We start from the raw sequence: 22,832 nt of genomic DNA on the forward strand, positions 1-22,832 counted from the left end.
AACCCTTCCGGGGCTGAAGTGGTTAAGAAAGGCCTGGATTCCTTCCTAAATGTACATAATATAACTGGGTACTAACATTTATAGGTAAAACTGATCCAGGGAAAATCTGATTGCCTCTCTGGGATCAGGAAGGCATTTTTTCCCCTGCTGTAGCAAATTAGATCCTGCTTTTCTGGGGGGTTTTTTCGCCTTCCTCTGGATCAACTGTGGGTATAGGATTGGGTATATGGGATTGTATGATATTTTTTAATTTTTTTTATTTTTTTATGGTTGATCTAGATGGACTTGTATCTTTTTTAAACCTGTGTACGTGCGTGTGTATGCATGTAAATGTGTGTGTATATGTGTGTGCACGTGTGTGTGTGTGTGTGTGTGTGTGTGTGTGTGTGTACATGTGTCTGTATGTGTGTATGTATGTTACTTTTAATCCTGACCCCCCCCCCCATTCCTGTACCATCAGAACTGCTTTTGTAAGGCTGGTTTGTGATGGCGGCAAGGACTGCTGCCCTTCTGAAAAGCAACCCATGCTCAGATTGCTTTTTAGAGGCTCTGTCCTGCGATTCTGGGGCTGTCCTGCGATTCTGGGGCTGTATACTCTGGCCTGTGATTCTGGGCTGTATATTCCTGACACACTGTGTGTGTAAGTAAGTGGAATACATGGGACGGGGTGGGTGAATTCTATAAGGGGTGGGGCTTATGAGAAGTGGGATAGGTCAAAAAGAAAGGGCGGGGTCTGGCCCCCCCATCCTAAAACTTCACCAGCCGCCACTGAATTGGGTCAAATACTGGAGGTGAGGGTATATAAATTTGTCAGTGTAGGAAAGAGCACTACAGTTGGTGGAACAATCACGAGTGAAATATGTGGATTCTGCATTAAGGCCTGGTTCACACCTATGCCTTTTTAGTGCTTTTTGCACTACGGAATGTCTTCCATAGAAAACCATGTTTAATTGAACTGTAGTGTGTTTCTGCAAAACTGAAAATGCACTTAAAAATGCATAGGCGTGAACCAGGCCTTATCGATCAATTTGCATAAATTCATTAGGATATTAATAATATATCTGGCATGTTTATTTATCAACACTGATTCTTTGAGAAACACGGACTATATAGGAGGACTACACAGCGCTTACTGATTGATTAATGTCATTCATTTAAAAAGGACCTTATGCATGTCATTTTAGTGAATATTTTATTGTAGTTTATTGTAGTTTTATTATTTTGATGTAGGTTTTGTCACACATGTTATGTTTTGAGCACATTTTATCACATATCATAAGACAGTGTTGCACTGAGATAACAATATAATTTTATAGGGAATAGAGTGGCTATATGGATTCCCACAGTATATAGTAAATTCCTTTTACATCAACCTGGCAATGGAGAGCCTTACCAAATCTACCATGTTAATCTGTCATACCCCTTGATCAAGAACCAATTTCTGCCCTGGCTAGCGCAGGACTTGAACCTCAAGTTGATCTTGACTGTGTAAATGTAGCCACTACTCAGTTCTTACAGAGAAACAATTAAATATTCTCTGACTTGCCAGACTTCACCAGTGGCATTAATACAGAGCACATGGCATTAATACAGACTTCCGGTCCCTCTGGTTGCTTCCGGGTAGGACGGTGGAACGCACGCTAGCTTCGGGGGAGAGCCGCGAGGCATTTGTCCGATAACAGTCACGCTTGCAGCCCCAGTGCCGGATAAGGCACACCTCATTGTAAGCAGCCATTTGGCCTATGTTTTTACTTTTATAATAAACAGGATTACACTATTTGGTTCCTTTTTATCTTTCCACATATCCCATATATCAGTGGTCATCAACCCTGTCCTCACGGCCCATTAACAGGCCAGGTTTGCAAGATAACTGAATACATCACAGGTGATATCATTTGCTGCTCAGTGATTGCAGTATTCTAGTCTGCATCTCCCCAAGGTAATACATAAAACCTGGCCTGTTAGTGGGCCCTGAGGACAGGGTTGATGACCACTGCCATATATGATCCCATCGGAGGAGAGGTTTGCCTTTATCTATAGCTTCCATCATTGCAGCAGGCAGTATCCTGCTAAAGTTTATTTTGACTCACTTTTTAAGTAAAGGAGTCAATGTGTTCTGGTAAGCAGATTCTATATATGAGCATGTTGGGTGTACATCAAGTTGGTGAAGGAATTTCCACTTTCCTTTTTGGAAGAATTTGCAACACTGAAGTTTATCTGGATTTCTGTGTGCGGTTTAATTGGGACAATTTATTCTTTTGCATGTTCCTCCCTATTTTTTCTATAATCAGCACCACATATTTTTTAAATTTGTGTATATTTGTGGCACATTGCACTTTATTTGATATTCACAATGGTTATTGTTTGAGTGTAATTCAATTATTGGTTTGATATCCAATTAATCTGGGTATCCCATGTTTCCTTTTCCCCATCCAAGTTAAATCCCTCAAAACAACAAAAACAAGCTGATGGACTGTTCATTGTTCAGTGAGGAGTGACTGGAACTGAATGCCGGGCCGGGCAGGGTGACAGGTGGAACTACTACACTCAGCGACCCCACGGGGGTACCGCTACATTTGGAGGCCCCACCGAGATCCACCTCGTCACGGGTAACCTGCTAGTTGTTGCCCCTGGAAACGGAGAGAGGGGGACTCTTCTTTGTTCTGCCATCTTTGAGGATTCAACCTGGGGGAAGGACTTGTGTGTTTTGCCTATTACTCAGTGCTTTAACAAGTGCCACTGTCCATAGCAAACCACCAAGGACTGTCGTTTAGTACTGTTCCTGCTGTCCAGTTACCCCAACCAGTGCTGGGATGGACACTTGTACCAATCCTGCAATTCAGTAACTGTTCTTCATGTGCCGTCACCCATGACATCCACGGCGGGCGATCCCGCCCATGGATTACAAATATGTCCAGCCCTTTTTTACGGTGTAAACATTCTACACTGGATTACAAGAATCTTGAACTTTACTCCAAACTCCTGCTTAAAGACAGTAAAGTGTGCCTGAGAAGGTCTACTGTTGCCCATGGTGATCGGACGCATCCTGTGGGTGTCTTTGTGCGGGACTATATTATATTAGCTCTCTACAGGGAGACATTGGCTATCATCTTTATTGTTGCTACAGGCAACCACTGGACAATTCAGCTGCCATCTGTCTTTAGTCGCTTGGGCGCAGTCGGCGCTGAGCGAAATGTCTGGGCAAATCCTGCTATAATCAGCGTGTCTGCAAACTTCAGTTCATCTAACAATGTGTTACAGCAGCATGTGCAAGGAGGAGCCTTCTTATCAGTTCCACAGGCGCCTGGCTGTCAGGAAGCTGGAGGGCAGAGCCACGCCCTGGAAGAAACTAACAAGTTCCTGCTGGCAGCAGATACGAGGCAGAGAAGCAAGATGGCAGAGGGTAATTGGCTGATGGGTGGGTACCTTACAGTGGTTGCCTGAAATGCAGGAGCGGGCGCTGGTGGACACTGGCGTCCGGCTGGAGCCTTGCAGACAGCTCGCCTTGGGAGTGATAGATGGAGCAGAGTGACTCTGCCTACTCTGTCTAGAGTGCTGGATTCTGACAGTGGAGGTGACTGCTTGGTCCCGGTGCGGCCGTTGTGGGGAGCCACTTTCTGGGACCAGTTCAGCAGGACCCGCAGTACTACAGTGTGGACCTGCTATCAGGACTCTGTACACTAAAGCCTTGGAAGACTTAGAAGGCCCAGGGAGGAGCAAAGATCACCCCCGAAAGGCGTAGAGACATTGCAGCCTGGCGACTCCTCCGTGAACACTGAGGACTACCTGATCCCCACTTTTATGTGTAGAGGGACTGGTGGAGTACAGCCACTACTTAAAGTGTTGCATGGGCTGCAGGGATGAAGCAGTGTGTACCTTTTCTTTCCCTGATTGCAGAAACAAACTAAGCCAGAGGGACGGTCTGTTACATGGACACTTTGGGTGAAATTGTTGCTGCTTACCCCCTTTTGGAGCCTGTTCGTTTGGGGAGGGGTCCCTCACATCAGGAGCAGAAGAGGACTGTTCACCAATTGTATATATATTTTGTAGTTTTTGTTCTGTTAGGTTATAATTCCCTGAACAAAGCAAGCAGAAATGTATGTGTTTGTGTTGCTCGTTAGTCTTTGCTGGAAGGATACTAACCCCCTTCAAGCAGAGACTGTGTACAGTGTAAAGGTAGATGTAAGTGTAGGATGTACTGTGTTTGTTTTCTCTTAGGATCTTCAAGGATGGGACGGCTGTCCATCTCCATCTTTACGGAGGACAAGAATGCCAGCGAGCAGAGTATCTTTCCTGAGGCAGAGATTCTCTGGCTCAAAGATTTGTACATGTATTTAGCTGCTGGGATTTGTAGTTATAGTTAGGAGTGTCTTAGTGTTGCTGTACAGATGTAAATACTCACCAAATATATATATATATATATATATATATATATAGCTATATATATATAGCTATTTTTGTATGTAATTTATTTGTACAGTTCCCCATCCAAGTTGTTTTCCTTCCCCCATCCAACTTATTTTATGGGATGCCCTTGCTCCTGGGCCCAGAAGCCATTTTTCTAACTTTCCCAGCTGGGGACCAGCTGATTTCTGGCGGGGGGTGAGTGTAGCACCCTCTACCTTAGGTAGGTTGCTAGAGGTAGTTTTTTTGTTACAGCCAGTGCAGGTAAATTTAGGCAGGCCTAGGCCTGTTTGTTTTTGATCTGGGGGCTGGGAGTGGTTTGAGAACAGCAGCAGGTGACTGACATGAGGCTTCATCTCTCTGGTGCCTCCCTTAGAGGAAGCCCCCTATCTGGGGGGAGACCTTGGGCCGGGGCTCAGAGAGCTGGGAAGGAACCCCTCCATACAACCCAAATAGGGATGAGCTTCGAGTTCGAGTAGAACTCATGTTCGACTCGAACATCGGCTGTTCGCCAGTTCGCCGAACAGCGAACAATTTGGGGTGTTCGCGGCAAATTCGAAAGCCGCGGAACAACCTTTAAAAGTCTATGGGAGAAATCAAAAGTGCTAATTTTAGAGGCTTATAAGCAAGATATTGTCAAAAAAAGTGTTTGGGGACCTGGGTCCTGCCCCAGGGGACATGTATCAATGCAAAAAGAATTTTTAAAAACGTTCGTTTTTTCAGGAGCAGTGATTTAATAATGCTTAAAGTGAAACAATAAAAGTGTAATATTCCTTTAAATTTCATACCGGGGGGGGGGGGGGGGTTGTCTGTGGTATGCCTGTAAATGGTAGCATGTTTCCCGTGTTTAGAACAATCTGACAGCAAAATGACATTTCAAAGGAAAAAAAGTCATTTAAAACTACTTGCGGCTAAAATGAATTGTCGGTCCGACAATACACATACATTCGTAAAAACGGCATGGAATTTCCCCACAGGGGAACCCCGAACCAAAATTTAAAAAAAAAATGGCATGGGGGTCCCCCTAAATTCCATACCAGGCCCTTCAGGTCTGGTATGGATATTAAGGGGAAACCCGCGCCAAAATAAAAAAAATGTCGTAGGGTCCCCCCAAAAATCCATACCAGACCCTTATCCGAGCACACAACCTGGCAGGCTGCAGGAAAAGAGGGGGGGACGAGAGGGCGCCATCCCTCCTGAACCGTAACAGGCCACATGCCCTCAACGCTGGGAGGGTGCTTTGAGGTATCCCCCCCAAAGCACCTTGTCCCCATGTTGATGGGGAGAAGGGCCTCATCCCCACAACCCTTGGCCGGTGGTTGTGGGGGTCTGCGGGCGGGGGACTTATCGGAATCTGGAAGCCCCCTTTAACAAGGGGACCCCCAGATCCCGGCCCTCCCCTGTGTGAAATGGTAATGGGGTACAAATGTACCCCTACCATTTCACAAAAAAAGTGTCAAAAAGTTTAAAAAACACGAGACGGTTTTTGACAAGTCCTTTATTAATTTCTTCTTCTTTCGGCTTCTTCTTCCATCTTCTTTCTTCTGGTGTTCTTTCAGTGTTCTTCTTCTTCCTCCATCTTCTTCTTCTTCTTCCGCTTTTCTCATCCCGCATCTTCCTCCAGGCTTCTTCTCTGCTCCGTCCGCACGATCCGCCTCAGTGACAGTCTTCAGCCGTGTGACGCTTGGCTTCTGAGATTTCTTATATAACGGAGGGCGGGGCCACCCGGTGACCTCGCCCTCCTCTGACACACGGGGAATTCACGGGACTTCCCTGTGGCTTGCCCCGTGTTGTCAGAGGGGGCGGGGTCACCTGAAGATGGAAGAAGAAGCCGGAAGAAGATGAAATTAATAAAGGACTTGTCAAAAACAGTCTTGTGTTTTTTAAACTTTTTGACATTTTTTTGTGAAATGGTAGAGGTACATTTGTACCCCATTACCAATTCACACAGGGGGGGCGGGATCTGGGGGTCCCCTTGTTAAAGGGGGCTTCCAGATTCCGATAAGCCCCCCACCCGCAGACCCCCACAACCACCGGCCAAGGGTTGTGGGGATGAGGCCCTTCTCCCCATCAACATGGGGACAAGGTGCTTTGGGGGCTACCTCAAAGCACCCTCCCAATGTTGAGGGCATGTGGCCTGGTACAGTTCAGGAGGGGGGGGCACTCTCTCATTCCCCCCTCTTTTCCTGCAGCCTGCCAGGTTGCATGCTCGGATAAGGGTCTGGTATGGATTTTTGAGGGGACCCCACGCCATTTTTTCCCCTGTGGTGAAATCCCATGCAGTTTTTATCAATGAACTTTTATGTGTATTGTCGGACCGACAATTCATTAATAGCCGCGAGTAGTTTTGAATTACTTTTTTTTCTTTGAAATGTCATTTTGCTGTCAGACTGTTCTAAGCACGGTAAACATGCGCCCCTTTACAGGCATACTATAGACACCCCCCAGGTACGAAGTTTAAAGGAATATTACACTTTTATTATTTCACTTTAAGTATTATTAAAATCACTGCTCCTGAAAAAACAGCCGCTTTTAAAAATTCTTACCCAGGTCCCCAAACACTTTTTATGACAATAACTTGCATATAAGCCTTTAAAATGAGCACTTTTGATTATTCATGTTCGTCTCCCATAGACTTTAACGGTGTTCACCTGTTCGCAAGTTCTGCTGTGAACCGAATCGGGGGGTGTTCGGCTCATCCCTAAACCCAAACGAGGGGTGTCCTGAACAGGAGCAGGAGAGGACAGCGGAGAAAACTGCCGGGCAAATCATCAGGAGGGATCCATCTGTGGTTCGGTGAGTGACAGGCACACTCAGAAGATCTGGGAGAGACATGCCAGGAGTGGATGTAGAGCCAGAGTGAGAGACTGATGTTGCTGGCGTCAGGGACAGGCTGCTGCAGCCAGGAGGGTTGGCAGGGTCTGCACAGGACTGACTGGGATCAGTAGTCCACCTAGAACACAGCTATCCCAAAAATACTTTTTAACTGCTTTTGGTTGCTACACCAAAGGGGACTGCAGACCCCTGCCAGAAAATGGTGAATCCTTAACTGTTAGGCCTTATTTAGAGTGCGGCCTAACTATGTGCTAGCTGTGCCAGGAACTGAGTATCGCACAGTAGCGGAAGTAATAAGTCATTAAAGAAGCGTTGTGCTGGAGGAGTCTGAAACCTCTATTCACAGTTTCTAAAGCTTCAACCAATTACTTCTATTTCTGCTATTAATCTGGGCATCTTATGTTCCCTTTTCCCCATCCAAGTTAAATCCCTCAATAAAACAACAAAAACAAGCTGATGTTCTTTTCATTGTTCAGTGAGGATCGACTGGAAGTGAATGCCAGGCCAGGCAGGGTGACAGGTGGAACTACTACACTCAGCAACCCCACTGCTACATTAAAGGGTGGGTGGTTTCACTGTGAATCCTGACAAGTGTGCAATACAGATGGATGAAACAGAAACCAAGTCAAAATACTTAGACACAATTTAGAGTTGACCTTGTCCCTATATGAAAAATTAACTACCTGTGGTGTATGCCCAATGTTGCCACCTTGGCTGCCCCTTGGACTGATGTGACCAGGGGTCAGAAATCAATCATGTTGCAGTGGAAGACAGAAGCAAAAGGAACTATTTATGGTGCTCAGGTCTGCATTTTGGCTGAATCCTATGTTGCTGGCACCTGATTTCTTCAGAGAATTTGAAATACAGATGGACGCCTCTGATGTGGGTCTTGGCATTTTGCTGTTTTGGGTAATAAATAATGAAGAACATCCTGTGGTATACCCAAGCCAAAGGCTAACCCTAGTGAAAAAAACATGCTGTAGTAGATCAAGAGAGCTTTGACATAATGTGAACCCTGGCTCCTTAAAATACTAACTCTTGGGCCAGATGTTTTATTTGATTTTTGACCACGCCTCATCGTTATGGATTTTAATATGCAAGGAGGCCAATTCCAGGGTTACTCACTGGTTCCTTTACCACACATTTGTGGTAGATAATAGGTCTGGGAAACTGCATCAGAACACTGGTGCCCTTTGTCGGGTCCTATGTCTCACCACTGTTTAGGCTATGCGCCCCTTTAAGGCAGCAGCATATTATGCATCAAAAAGGGTATTGAGGTAGGTGCCAGAAGACCGGGGTGTAGTGTGGTGGAACAAAAGCAGGAAGGTGTGGCTTTTTCCCCTCTCCTGACTGGTGGGCCCTGTGTGGCGAACTTTAAGCCCAACTCCAGACAACTAAAAAAAGTATTAATTGGAGGGGGGCAGGAGGCGGAGCCTAGCGGAGCAGACATGCATTGTTAGAGCTCCACACCGCTGAGGAGAGAAGAGAAGGACAAAGCGGAGCCTGCAGGCTCAAAAGGTATCCATTTGAACCTTTTTGCCCCTGGGAACAAACTGTGAAAGTTTGGGCAGGAAATATGGTACTGGGAGGAAACCGTGGCAGAAATAAAAATCACCTCACAAAGAGCTCACAGGCACTCACTGCAGCTGAAGCAGCTCCAGTCACCTCACAAGATACTGCATCAGGGCGCTCTCACAGACAGAAAATGTCACAGCAAGACTCTCCATTTGAGTCAGATACAGAACAAATCCTCTCACAAACTTCTCCACAAGCCTCCTCAGCATCCCCAGTAATATTATTACAATTTGAAAAGATGCTTCATAAGGCTTTAAAACAAACCTCAGACCAAATAACAAAAAGCCTAACCAAAGAAATAAGAGAGCTGGGAAACCGCACCGCAGCCCTAGAAATAAAAATGGATGAAATTGAAATTACAACCCAAGAAAATATAACAGAATTGGAACAATTAAAAAAAGAGAATTTAATACTTCAAACTAAGCTCGAAGATTACGAAAATAGAGCCAGACGTTCAAACTTGCGCATAAGGGGAATACCTGAAACTGTGACAGACCTGCAATCTACTATTACTGCTCTATTACAAGAACTAAAGCCAGATATCCCTATTGAACGTTTAGAACTGGACAGAGTACACAGAGCCCTCACAGCCAAAAATAAAGATGGACCCCCACGTGATATAATCACAAAATTTCATTATTACAGAACGAAAGAACAAATACTAATTGCTGCAAGAGAAAAAAAGGAACTTAATTTTCAAGGACACAATTATCAAATTTTTGCTGACCTATCCCAACTTACTATTACTAAAAGACGATCCATGAAACCCCAACTAATGGAACTGCAACGCCACAACATTATGTATCAATGGGGTTTCCCCTTTTCAGTCAGATTTAACTACCAAGGTACAATTTACAGAAGCAGATCAGCAGATGAACTACAACAAACCCTTTTAAAATTAAATCTGACAGAACCCACACGCAGAAGAATGGCATCATCTTCACCTTCAGGCAGCACCCAGAAAATTTCAGAACAAAATGGGAATCATCATTCTCACAAAAGAGGCCGTTATGCCACATCATCCATGGACCAAGAAGATTCAATGGACTGACATCCTAATTCCTGATATCTCTTCATTTATTATACTAAGAGATGGTTCTCTATAAAAAACCTATATTTATAACTGAATGTAACTGCATTCTGATAGTCACACACTGTGTGGGATCATGTTACATTCCAGTTATATTTCTTATTACTTCTGATTCATATAGCCTTAGAATATATAAGTGAAATAAGGAAATTCTTGTTCAGTTATATATTATCAGGTAATAACAATAGATTTATTACTTTTTAGGACAAATATGTTCAATAATCCAGAAGTAATGGAAGCTTTTTCTTTCTTTTCTTAAAACAAATATATTATTACCTAACTAGTTCCTAGAATTATGTTTTTGTTTATTCTAATCTGAAGCAATATAACCTCAATTTTATGAGTTAACATATCTAAACAGTTGCATATGAATAAAATATGTAATTGTTTACTCTAAAAGGGTTAAAATCCCAAAATAATTCAAACTATCTTCATCAATACCAAAGTTATTAACAGTACCTTTCTAACTGAATTATTTAGCCTAGGGCAAGACTAACCATATACAACCACCCTGGAATAAATAATTTCAACAAAAACTATATTCTGCACTCCAATTAATGAAACATCATTTTGATGTCTTTTGACATAGCACTTCTCTCCTGTAAGCGGAAGATCCGTGTACCCCCATTAGCCCTCCTCATTCTCCCAACCATATTATGTGGGAGTGTGACGAAGGCACTTATTCCCCTGAGAGAGATATTTATTCTCTTTCACGGGTAAATTGTGATTACTTGCAAAAAATAATTTATACAATGTATCATCTAATCTCATATGTTTTTTGTTTACTCTTTACTCCAGAATTCACTGGTTTCTTTTCTATCTATTCATCTCTTCAGTCCACACAGGTTGATCTGCGTAGTCAGCTCTGCATAACAAAAAGTAAGTCAAAACTATTTGATCTATTGCCATGGCACCACTGAATATACTTTCCCTGAATGTTCAGGGAATAAATGTCCCTCAAAAAAGGACCAAAGCCTTCCGTACTTTTCATAACAAGAAGGCTCACATAGTATGCCTCCAAGAAACACACTTCACCAAAGATTCTACTCCAAAATATATTTCTCCTTTTTATCAACAAATTTACACGGCTTCTGCCTGTACCAAGCAAAGGGGAACTCTAATTGCATTTCACCGATCCACACCATTCACCTTATCATCAGAAATTAAAGACCCAGAAGGTAGATACCTGATACTCATGGGTTATATAATGGATACAGCAATCACGGTGATTTCCTACTATGCTCCTAACAAACAACCTACACCATTCCTCTCACATATATTACAAGTGATTAATACACACAAAATAGGAACAGTGATAATGTGTGGGGATTCGAACCAGGTCCTCCTCCCATTTCTAGATAAATCACCTTTTACACCATCCAAAATAACCTCTAGATTACCTTTTTCTCAACTTCTTTCCAAATACAATCTGGTAGATTCGTGGAGAGAAAGTAACCCAATGAAAAAGAAATTCACTTATTTCTCGCACCCTCATCAAACCTTCACCAGAATAGATCATATTTTTCTAACAATAGGAATGATACCAGAAATGATTGCATCAGATATAATTCCGATTCCGGGGTCTGACCATAATGCAGTATACACTACTATAGCCTCAGCCATACCAAAAGCGCATGACCCAACGTGGTACTTACCGGACATAATGCTCAAACACCCACTACATCAGATGGCCATTGAACAAGCTTTAAAGGAATACATATCAATTAATAATACAACAGACATCTCCCCAATAACACTGTGGGAAGCTCATAAGCCTGTCTTGCGTGGTACAATACAAAGACAAATGGCACTATTTAAACGGGAACGCAAAAATCTAGCAAAAAAACTAGAACTCAATTTTAACGCAGCCTACATATCATTTCAAGATAATCCATCTCAGAGTACAAAATCTCATCTGGAAAAATCTAGATTGGAATACGATCTATTTCTCAGTTGATAAATCCCTCAAACGCTCCACACACAATTTCTACATGAATACAAACAAACCAGGTACATATTTGGCTCGGGCATTAAATTCAACTAACAAATCTTTCAAACCAATACGTTTGAAATTATCAAAAAATGTTTACACTTGTAATCCAGTTAAAATAGTCCATAAATTTCACTCACATCTCGCAACTTTATATAAGACAAACAATGAATTTAATCCTACAGAGGCTGAATCCTTCTTCTCAAAAATAACCTTACCTGAGTTATCTCAGAATCAAAAAAGCAGTTTGGATGAGCCTATAACTATAGATGAAGTTGCAAACACCATAAAAGACCTAAAACTTAACAAAAGACCAGGCCCAGATGGCTACTCGGCTTTATACTATAAAACATTCTCAGAAATACTCTCTCCCATTCTCACTGAAACGTTTAACAAACTTCTAGATGGACATTCTTTTCGGCAAGAAACACTAATGGCAATTGTTTGTATGATCCCAAAACCCCTTTCTGATGATACTTCCTGTGTGAATTATCGGCCTATCTCTCTGTTAAACCTCGATATTAAATTATTAGCAAAAATAATAGCAAAACGCCTTAATAGCATTATAGGAAAATTAATACATAGAGATCAAGTAGGCTTCATGCCAAATAGACAGGCAGGCGATAATATACGCAGGGCAGTGTTATTGGCACATATTGCTAAAAAACGGAAAATCCCTTTATGTTTTCTATCTCTCGATATTAAGAGGGCATTTGACACAGTATCCTGGCAATATATGCAATATTCATTACAAAAATGGGGTTTTGGACCCCACTTTTTAACATGGATCAATGCATTATATAATAAACCCAAAGCCTATATAAAATATGCTGGATACAAATCTGAAGCCTTTAATATCGAAAGAGGTACCCGACAGGGTTGCCCATTATCTCCCTTATTATTTGCCCTTATACTCGAACCCATGGCCCAATACATCAGAACAAACCAAACTATAACTGGAATTGAAGTAGGAGGTATTACACACAAATTATGTATATTTGCAGACGATATATTACTTTTTCTATCATCACCACAGGTCTCTGGTCCTAACTTAATACCAGCTCTTGATGGATTTGCAGCCCTATCCGGCCTTATGATTAATCCTAAGAAATGCCTAATGCTTAATATTTCACTCACAAACATGGAATTGATCCCGGCTAGGGCTGCACTCCCATTCACATGGGCAGAAAAATCAATCCCATATCTTGGAATTCATTTAACAGCATCTCATTCTGACTTATTCTCAACCAATTATCCTCCTGTATTAAGACAGATCACAAATCTAATAAAACAATGGTCGCAACTTCCTTTATCCTGGATAGGGAAGATTAATGCAATCAAAATGACTATTCTACCCAAATTGCTTTATCTATTCAGAGTCCTCCCTATTCCAATTCCTTCCTATTTTTTGAGAATAGTACAAAAAAGAGCAACTTCGTTTATATGGGGCTCTTCTAAACCACGTATACCTATACACACACTACATCTTCCCAAAAATAAAGGAGGTCTGGGATACCCTAATTTTACTATCTACTACAGAGCAGCACATTTGGCCAGTCTGTCCAAATACCATGCAAAACAGGAAATCCCATTATGGGTATTTATAAAGGCTTCAGAAAATGACCCACTATTAATATCAAATTTATTATGGCTTGATCCTAAAGACCGCTTTAAAATTCATAATCCCATAACTAAACACTTCCTATCTCTCTGGGATAAACTAAAAACCAAATATCAGTTACAATCTCCACACAATCCTCTCCTTTCTTTTATCAGAAATCCGGCCTTTTATCCGGCATGGATCTACCCAAATTCTTTTAAAGCTTGGACAACATCAGGCATTCAGACACTAAATGACTTCATAGCATCTAAATCATTCCTTTCATTCCCATCGCTTAGAGAAAAATATGACCTACCAAACTCTGAGATATTTAGATATCTCCAAATCAAAAATTTCTATACACCATTCCTAAAGGGGGATACACCATTATCCCAATTATCCATTTTTGAATCAATCTGTACAAAAGATCCATTTGCTAAAGCTACAATTTCATCACTTTATAATCAATTATATGGAGTAGCAAATCTTAATAGACCCTCTTACGTTCAGAGGTGGGAGGAGGACCTGGGACGAACTTTAGAAGACACGGACTGGTCTAACATATGGCTCACATCTAAGTCATCTTCACCCAACATCTTAGCACTGGAGACAAATTATAAAGTCCTAACTCGCTGGTACCTTGTACCTGCTAGAGTGGCAAAATATTCACCTAATACCTCAGCTCTTTGTTTTCGAGGATGCCCAGAAATAGGCACATATTTACACATATGGTGGACGTGCCCAGTAATCCAAACCTTCTGGAAGGAAGTCTTCGTGATTGCATCTAAAATATTTAAAAAAATAATACAACCAGATCCATATTTAACTTTACTTAATCTAAAACCGGAATGGTTAACACTCTCTCAATTCAAACTTATGATCCAACTAATAACGGCTGCAAAACAAACAGTGGCCAAGGCATGGAAATCTCCTACATTGGTACTAGCAGAAACAATTCACAGAATGAATAATACAATGTCCCATGCTAAGATGGTAGCCATCGATCAAAATCAAATTCCAAAATTTGAAAAACTTTGGCATCCTTGGATAAAACAACAGTTCCTGTCAAACTTCAATGACTCTGTCCTGTTGCCATGGTAACAGATTAAAAGACTTACAGAGACACCCATTCTAAGGCTTCAAAGAGAACTAAAAAGAATATTAAACTGACAAGCGGTACAACCTTGTGGACCATACCTCTACCTTTCAACCCTTTTTCTTCTTTTTCTTTCCTTTTCTCCACCTTACGATTAAAGCTCATTATCAGAATTTATTTGACCTATATACACTCTACTTGTAAACAATATGTATAGTAGGTATAAATCATTTAAATACCTACAAAAGTAACTAAGGAAATGATATATATCTTTAATTTAGGTTTACGTAAACCCAATGTTTAATATTTGAAATTTCATTATATTTACCTATAGAAACCCTACTGTAAAACAATGAGCTTACTTTATAGATCCTTGTAAACTTACTTTATGTATCTTTATAACATTGTATACTCAATAAACTTCTTTTGACAAGGAAAAAAATATTACTTGCACACAATCCCTGCTACTTGGAGGGGACGAGTGCCGCTGGATGACACAGAGCCGCGATCTCCTGTGTATCCGGCACTGTCACGCACAGTCCTGCCCCCCTGGCCCGGCATTGGACCACTGCTCTGTCCATCCTATGAGCCAGGCGGTACTGTGAGTGACTGAGCGCTGGATACACAGGAGATTGCGGGTCTGTGTTATCCAGTGTCGCTCGTCCCCTCCAAGTAGCAGGGGTTGCTGAAACTGGGTGTAACTGAATGTATGCTATATTACCTGGTGGACATCGACCGTTAAAGAGGAACTGAACTGTGGTAACGAATGAGGGCAAATGGCACAAAGGTCAAAGAACCTGTCACCAGAAATTCCCATGGTCTCCATGCAACTTTCTTTCTCCCATTACTGACTGATTCTGCCAAACAAGCTGCTAATAAGACCTGTGCTCGTCCCCTCTAGCACTGGCGCGGCTGCAATCATCTGCAAAGGCAAGTCTGCAGATGTATACCATAGAGGCTGCAATCATGGTCATGTTAGAGGCTGCAATCATGGGTATGTTAGAGGCTGCAGATGGTCGTAGATCAGGCCCATTGATGGGCACTGGCGAGGCTGCAGAGCACTGACCCTTATTTTAAAATTTAAGTTTTTTTTCTGAAACTTCCCTCTTAAAGTTAAGGTGCATGTTATACGCCGATAAATACAGTATTTAAATTTTATTTACATAAAAATTAACTCTTTTTTTTTTTTTGGATGTTGGCGCAGCTATAATACGCTGTAATTCAACATGGTCCCGATTTATTAATATATCTGCATAATTGGTTCATATATTGCTGTGCAGCTAGAGATTGTATAGCTTATGTATTGGTTTTGGTTTTTTTTTAAGTAACAGGTTTTGTTACGAAAAAAAACTATCCACTCTGCTGATTAAGATTTTTAGGTCTCTTAATAATTATAGACACTGACTGAATGCTGTCTTTATGTGTATTTATGGAATTACTGAATGTTCTAATATGACTGTCTGTTAATGAATCTTATTATTCTTATGTCAGTCTGACTTAATATCACTTAGTCACTGGGCTAACACAAAACATTCAGTAAGAGCAGACATCTTACTAAACCACATTGCATACTAACAACAACATAGTCTTTTCATTTGGGGACTGGACATTCTAGGCCATGTATTAAAAAAAAAAAAAAAAAAAAAAGGAGGAAAACAAAGCAGGGATTTTGCCCACAGGAACCAGTCTGTAATATTTTTCTATGGCAGTTTTTAGAACAAAAGCCAATCCAACACCCTAGAGGATGTACAATTTGATTTAGGTTTTTACATTACAAGATAAGAACTACACAATAACTAAGAATAAATTCAGTAGATTCAAAATGCTTTAATAAATCAACAAATCATCTATCAATGTTAGCCAGTGGTTGTTACCTGTACTTTGTTTTCTGGTGCATCCTTTTGAAGCAGTTGATATCCCAAATTGGAGATCTCCTTCTTGATACTCATCATAATATCAGAATAGTTATCATATTTCTTCATTTGATTGGAAAGGTTTATCACACTCTCCTTCATGAAGTCATTTTCACGAGATAAATTCGTTTTGATGGTCTAAAATGAAATATTACAAAAAATAAAATCATACATGCTGTATATTGGTTACAAAAAGTTAAATTAAGCAATCATATTCCCATCCAAAAAATACAAGTAAAAAGTTCAAAATGTCTTAAAAATCATACAAAGGTTCCACTCAAAGTCTGTGATATAGCAATAAACCACAGTGATCTTTAAAAGATTCTGACAAGAACTACCACCCAAGAAAATAACTTCAAATTTCTATTTGCCTCATAAAGTCAAAACTCATCACATGGAGATCCCTCTATAACAAGAAGGTCTAAATGCTTTTGTTTATAGCAGTATTCCTCTTCCATCTCTCGATTCATTTACCACCTCATGATAGCCTCAATAACTTAATTCTCTAACTTATTACTGATTTTATACCTTATTTTTTTGTTTATTTATTATTTGTGACACTTGAACTATATTGTTCATTATTTAGATATGTATTCCATTTACTGATACTGTGAACACTGCAGTCATGTATGTATTTTATTGTCAAACCTGAATTCTTTACTTAAATAAAGAATATACAAAAAAAAAAAATGATCGCCTCAAAAAAAAAAAAAAAAAAAAAAAATTATATATATATATACCCCATGAAATGGTGCTATACGCAGCACTTTTTATATAAATAACTCCAAAAATTCATAACTTATGATGATGTCACCACCCGACTTGATGCATTTTGATGGACTTTCTGAAGTGCTAAAGGCGGAAGGATTTATTTATCATTTTTAAAAAATCCTATTCCAAGCACTTCCTATTTCATTGGTATAATATCCTAATAATCATTTACCATTCTGGAATGTTTCCAGTTCTCTTTAAGTCAAAACTATTTCTGGTGCAATGGGGTTTTTTACCTCCAAAGGAAAGGAATAGCTATGTGAGTAAAAAATGGTCACAGTCTTGCTAATCTTTATACAATGGAACCTTGGTTAACGAGTAACGTGTTTTGAAAGACGAGCAACTTTTTTTTAAAGTCCTGACTCGGTTTGCGAGTGTTGTCTCGCAAAACGAGCAGAATTCAAGCTAATGTGGTGTGCAGTACCGCATTTAGCCAGAGGGGGCGCCGGTGACAATCGGAATGGTTCAGAGTTCAGCCGAGCTGTCCCCGGTATTTCCAAGGCTCTCCAGCGCCCTCCCCCCCCCCCACATCTGGCCACATGCAGTATTGCATGCAATAGAAGTCAATGCAGAACAAATTATCTTGGTTTCAATTGACTCCTATGGGGAAACTCGCTTTACTATGCGAGTGCTTTGGATTACAAGCATTCTCCTGGAATGGATTATGCTCGTAATCCAAGGTTCCACTGTATGCATATGTGAGGGAAGGATTATGCATTTGGTAGAAAATGCCAGATTTGATTTGAAGTGTTATATGGCTATGTTTTAGCTGGAGAGGAAACTAATAGAGTTTGGTAAGACTTTTGAAAGGTTCGAATGGACATCATTTTAACATAGAATTGGGAAGTAAATAAGGAAACAGTGCATTTTGCACCCTGATTGGGAAAAGCTTTGCCCAATCAGGGCATAGTATAAGCTGGTATTAAAGAGGAACTGCAGTCTGCTCACGTAATTTGTAATTATGTACTTGCCAAATATGCTGCATAAATCTCCCTCCACTGAGTCTGGCTGCATCCATTTTAACTGTGGGCAGCTGAAGCTGCTGCCTGTTCACTTCCTGGATTTACACAGACACACACCTCCAGCTCTGCAGCTCTCATTGGCCCTCTTATGACTCATCCCCCCTCCCTTCCTGGCAAACTGTGAGAGCTGTGCATGATGTCATAAGCCTAGGCTTTTTACAGGAAGTGGGCTATATAAGGTATTTACTGGCAGAAAAAAAATGTTTTACTATCCAAAGTTAAAACAAGGGCAGAGGATTTAATAGATGGAAAGATGAAAAAAGGACTGAAGTTCTGCTTTAAGTAGCGGGGCCAGGAACCTGGCGGTGGCATCCTTAACAATGATGAGTCATCAGCTGTCAATGGGTTTCCCTGCTGACAGCTGAGTAAAAAAAAAAAAAAAAAAATTGCTGGTAAAAAAAGAAAAGTGTGCCCCCCCCCCCAAATCTATACCAGACCCTCATCTGAACAAGCAGCCCGGCAGGTCAGTTAAGGGGGAGACGAGCCCCCCTCCTGTACCATACCAGGCCACATGCCCCCAATATGGGAGGGTGGGTACTGTGGGGCGGGGGGGGGCTCTGCCCCCCACCCCAAAGCATCTTGTCTCCATTTTGATGGGGACGAGGGCTTCATCCCCACACTCATGGCGGGTGGGTATGAGGGGTTTGTGGACAGAGGGCTTATCGGAATCTGGAAGCTTAACAAGGGGGCCCCCAGAGTGTATGAGTAATACAGAACATAGTACCCCTACCCATTCACCAAAAAGGCATTAAAAAGTAATAAAAACACACACACCATTTTTGACAATTCCTTTTTTTAAAAATAACATAAAAAAAAAAACAGTGTCCACCAATGTGAATCACGCTGCCCGCACCCGAAAGCACCCACCCCCCAGGCATGTTGAGGGCATGTGACCTGGTATGGTTCGGGGGGGGGGGGGCGCTTGCTCACACCATTTGTTAAAACATTTTTTTCCTTCTTTTTTTTTTTTTTATCGCCGGTGACGGCAATTGCAACCACAAGTCATTATAAATGTGATTGACTCGTTTTTTTCTTGTCATTTTTGCGGCAGCATGCTCTATATATGCTACAGATGCACAACTTTACAGGTAGACTAAGGTCAGGCACTATATTTAAAGTAATTTTTCATTTTTATTGTTGCACTTTAAGCACCATTAAAATCACTGCTCCTGAAAAAACAACTGTTTTAAAAAACATTTTTGCACTGATACATGTCCCCCAGGGCAGTACCATGACCCCCATACCCTTTTTATGGCCAATTACTTGCATATAAGCCTTCAAAATGGGCACTCTTTCCTTTTCGGTTCCCATTGACTTTAATGGAGTTCGCCGTTCGGGTCAGAACTTTTTTCCCTGGTTTGGGAGTTCTGCTGCGAATCAAACAGGGGGGTGTTTGGTCCATTTCTATACTTATTCAGAATAATAATATTTGTACTAAACTTTTTTACTGATTGTAATGGGTTTATCCCCAAATACAGCTGTCATCATTCCTAGTGAAGTAGTAATATGGGTCAGTTAACTAGAATAAAGAGAAACTGTAAAAAAATAAAATTAAATGTAGATTTTAGATATTATCAAAGGGGCTTCAGATGGCCTCTGCTTAGCTAAGAATATATCCTCCCATATGACCCGTAATGTAAAGGTCCCTTTAAATACCATAAACAAAGAGACTGAACATACTTGCCCATTTGGTCAAAAAACCCAAAATTTACCATGGTATACTTTTAGTCTTGGAAAATGACGCCAAAGAATATGATCGTGCAGTCTGAGCGGTGCTGAATATATTCTTATATAAGCAGAAGACATCTGAAGCCCCTTTGTTACACAATACTGTCTAATAGCTATATTTACAGGACTCAGACAGTGTTTGACTCTTTGATCGGTGTGATGTGCAACTGTGTTATCATAGCGATTATCTTTTTGACCACAACTTTTCATCAAAACCTCTCATCTATTTTCCCCTAAAAAAGCCTCACCGGCGAAACACGTTGGGATCCACTTACTCATCCACAGCAGTGCTTGCGCACAGAATCCCCCTCACACGGGCTGCAGTCTCCACCAGTTACTCCCAGCTCCCCTGACAAGATTCTGTCTTTAAACAGCTCCAAAACCTACCATCCACTGTCACCAGCCCATCGTTATAAGGGCTGTGTGCACCTGGGTACAGACCCTGCTGGTTGTCCACAACACGTAGACACTGGGTTTGGAGATTCCATCCTGCCCACGACTCAAACTCAGCCTTCTCATCTTCTTTTGGGGTCCCTGGGCTTAATCACTTTTTCTGGGGGAACTCTGCATTTTCTGATCCTTCCTTTCAACTCACTTTTTTGAGGTTGTAGAGAACTTACTTTTTATACTGCCCCTGATGAGAAGCCACTTTTTTCCTCACTGGTACCAGTTTTACTCTTCACCATAGGCCTTTCAGGTTCAAAATCCTTTCTCTGGTTACCCATGACAACCAAATCATTGTTAACAGTACCAATCATTAACAGATCCTAAATTCTAAAGTCACAACTTCAATATCATCATTGCTTTCTTTCTCAGTATTTTTTAGGACCAGACTTGAGGAGGGACCACACAGGGACAGTGACTATACCACACGGAACCATTGCACCACTCCACCTCACCTGGTGTCCAACATGCCATGAGCAACTGTACTAAAAAATCACCCTGATCCAAGCATAAACCATTCCTACATAAACATTTCTTATGCAGACTGGTGTACACATTACATTGTTATAGCACCCAATATCTTTAGCACTTTCCCCCCACAGTGTCTCCAGGTACCTTTACTCATACCCCTTTGCCAGTAACAGAAAGTATCTCCACTACTGCCGCATCTATTCCGGGTCCTTCGTTTTCATAAAATCTAGTGGGTAAGAGAGTATCTGCACCCTCTACTGACCACTGCTCAGCCGCACCTCGGACTGCACCAGCAGGAGTGTTCCTAGTCACTGCATCAGGCAGAGAGACCTTTGATATTTCCAACAGTTCTCCTGAGTGCCTTCCATACCGATCAGTAACTGGAACCACCCTCAAAGGGAATCGGGAGATTCTATGCCAAACTGTGAATAAGCAATAACCAATTGCTTTGTTAATCAAGGTTACCCAGCATACCAGGCTCCACCCATTGGTACTATGCAGTACCACTTGGTCCGACTGCGGTGGAGACACCCATGTATTAGACATCTTAGTACATTCCACATCTAAATGCATGACCCTTTTTAGGGATTAAACCCCTTTTGAAGATGTGGAAGAACTCATCCACTGCAGCTTGGAAGGTTGTGGATAAGACATCCACCATGCCAGCACCCTTAACTGGTCCTTCAGACTGGAGGGAATTAAACTTTGCAGGGGCTAATGCATCCATGACCACATTCTGCGATCCACCATTGGACATAGCGGGTGTTATGTCTACCCTGTTATTACCCACCATAGTCTTATAATGCATGGTCACATTTTTTAGTATTGTGAGTGCGTCTCGCATCAACCATCTCAGTCCATTGTGGTTCTATCATGAGTGCTCCACAGCGCTGTATCACCTGCTCTGGAAGGCCCCACAGGAACCTGGGATTCATTAGCCAAAACACCACATTTTTATACGCATCATATGGTGTAAGCACACTTTTAGCTATGTGACATTGAGATGATGCTTCATCAATCAAGGCAGGTTGCAATATACTATTTTGACCAGGTGGCTCTGGTGGCGATACTGACACACACAGCTCTGCACTTTTAGCTTTGACAGGCTAAATTAATGCCTTGACAAAATGAGAAAAAAGGTGCACAAATCAACTACTAAAAGCCAAAAAATATATACGGTATATAAATAAAACTTGTGCAAATCAAGGAACAAACCTCAACATAATAAAGTCAATAAATATGTGTATAGCAACACACAAGAAATATCTGAAAAAAAAGTCCATATAATATTTGAAAAAAAGTTCAGCAGAAGGGAGTCCTTATATAAATCTCCAGAAAACAGGGCACATACTCTTCAATCCGACCATCTGAAATGCGGTGTAAGATGTAATAATACAAACTGCTTACCAGATAAGTTGGATCTCAAGTGATAGAGATCAGAAACACCTGTGCATTAGCCTGCCGGCAGGTCAGCTTGTAATAGTCTCACGACAGGGAGATGTCCACCTGTTACCAAGGAACCAACGGAGGGAAACCTCACTCCCGGGATCACTCTTTATGAAAGCAAGGATCTGGAAGGTCTCATGTAATGAGGAACAGAAGAGTGCTTCTTGGTGCAGTATGTTCCAACAAAAATCTGTATTTCCGAACGGATCATACAACTATAAAATCCATAAAATCACAGCAGGTAAGAAAGGTTTTTGAAGTAGCTGCGGTGTATACCAGCCAGCTGTTCAGCATGATGACGTCACAAGACTATGCTCCACCCAACGCGTTTCCCCATAGAAGGCATCTACTGGATACGGAGGTCACTCAGCTGTGTTAGAAAAGCGAATGAATCTTCGCTTTCCTAACACTAAAGCGCCTCTCCGCCAATCAGGTGCTCGAATCTGT

At 41.4% G+C, this 22,832-nt stretch overlaps 1 protein-coding gene across 1 annotated transcript in view; it reads right to left on the bottom strand.

Annotated features, from left to right (window-relative positions):
* Positions 1-22,832, bottom strand: part of OLFML2A (olfactomedin like 2A) — a 532,150-nt gene that overhangs the window by 229,604 nt on the left and 279,714 nt on the right. Inside the window, exon 4 of the mRNA XM_073600361.1 lies at positions 16,465-16,641. Within this exon, the coding sequence (XP_073456462.1) occupies positions 16,465-16,641 (177 nt within the window). The remainder of the gene's footprint in view (positions 1-16,464; positions 16,642-22,832) is intronic.

The sequence above is a fragment of the Aquarana catesbeiana genome, linkage group LG09, assembly GCF_042186555.1.
Source record: "Aquarana catesbeiana isolate 2022-GZ linkage group LG09, ASM4218655v1, whole genome shotgun sequence".
NCBI classification, from domain to species: Eukaryota; Metazoa; Chordata; class Amphibia; order Anura; family Ranidae; genus Aquarana; species Aquarana catesbeiana.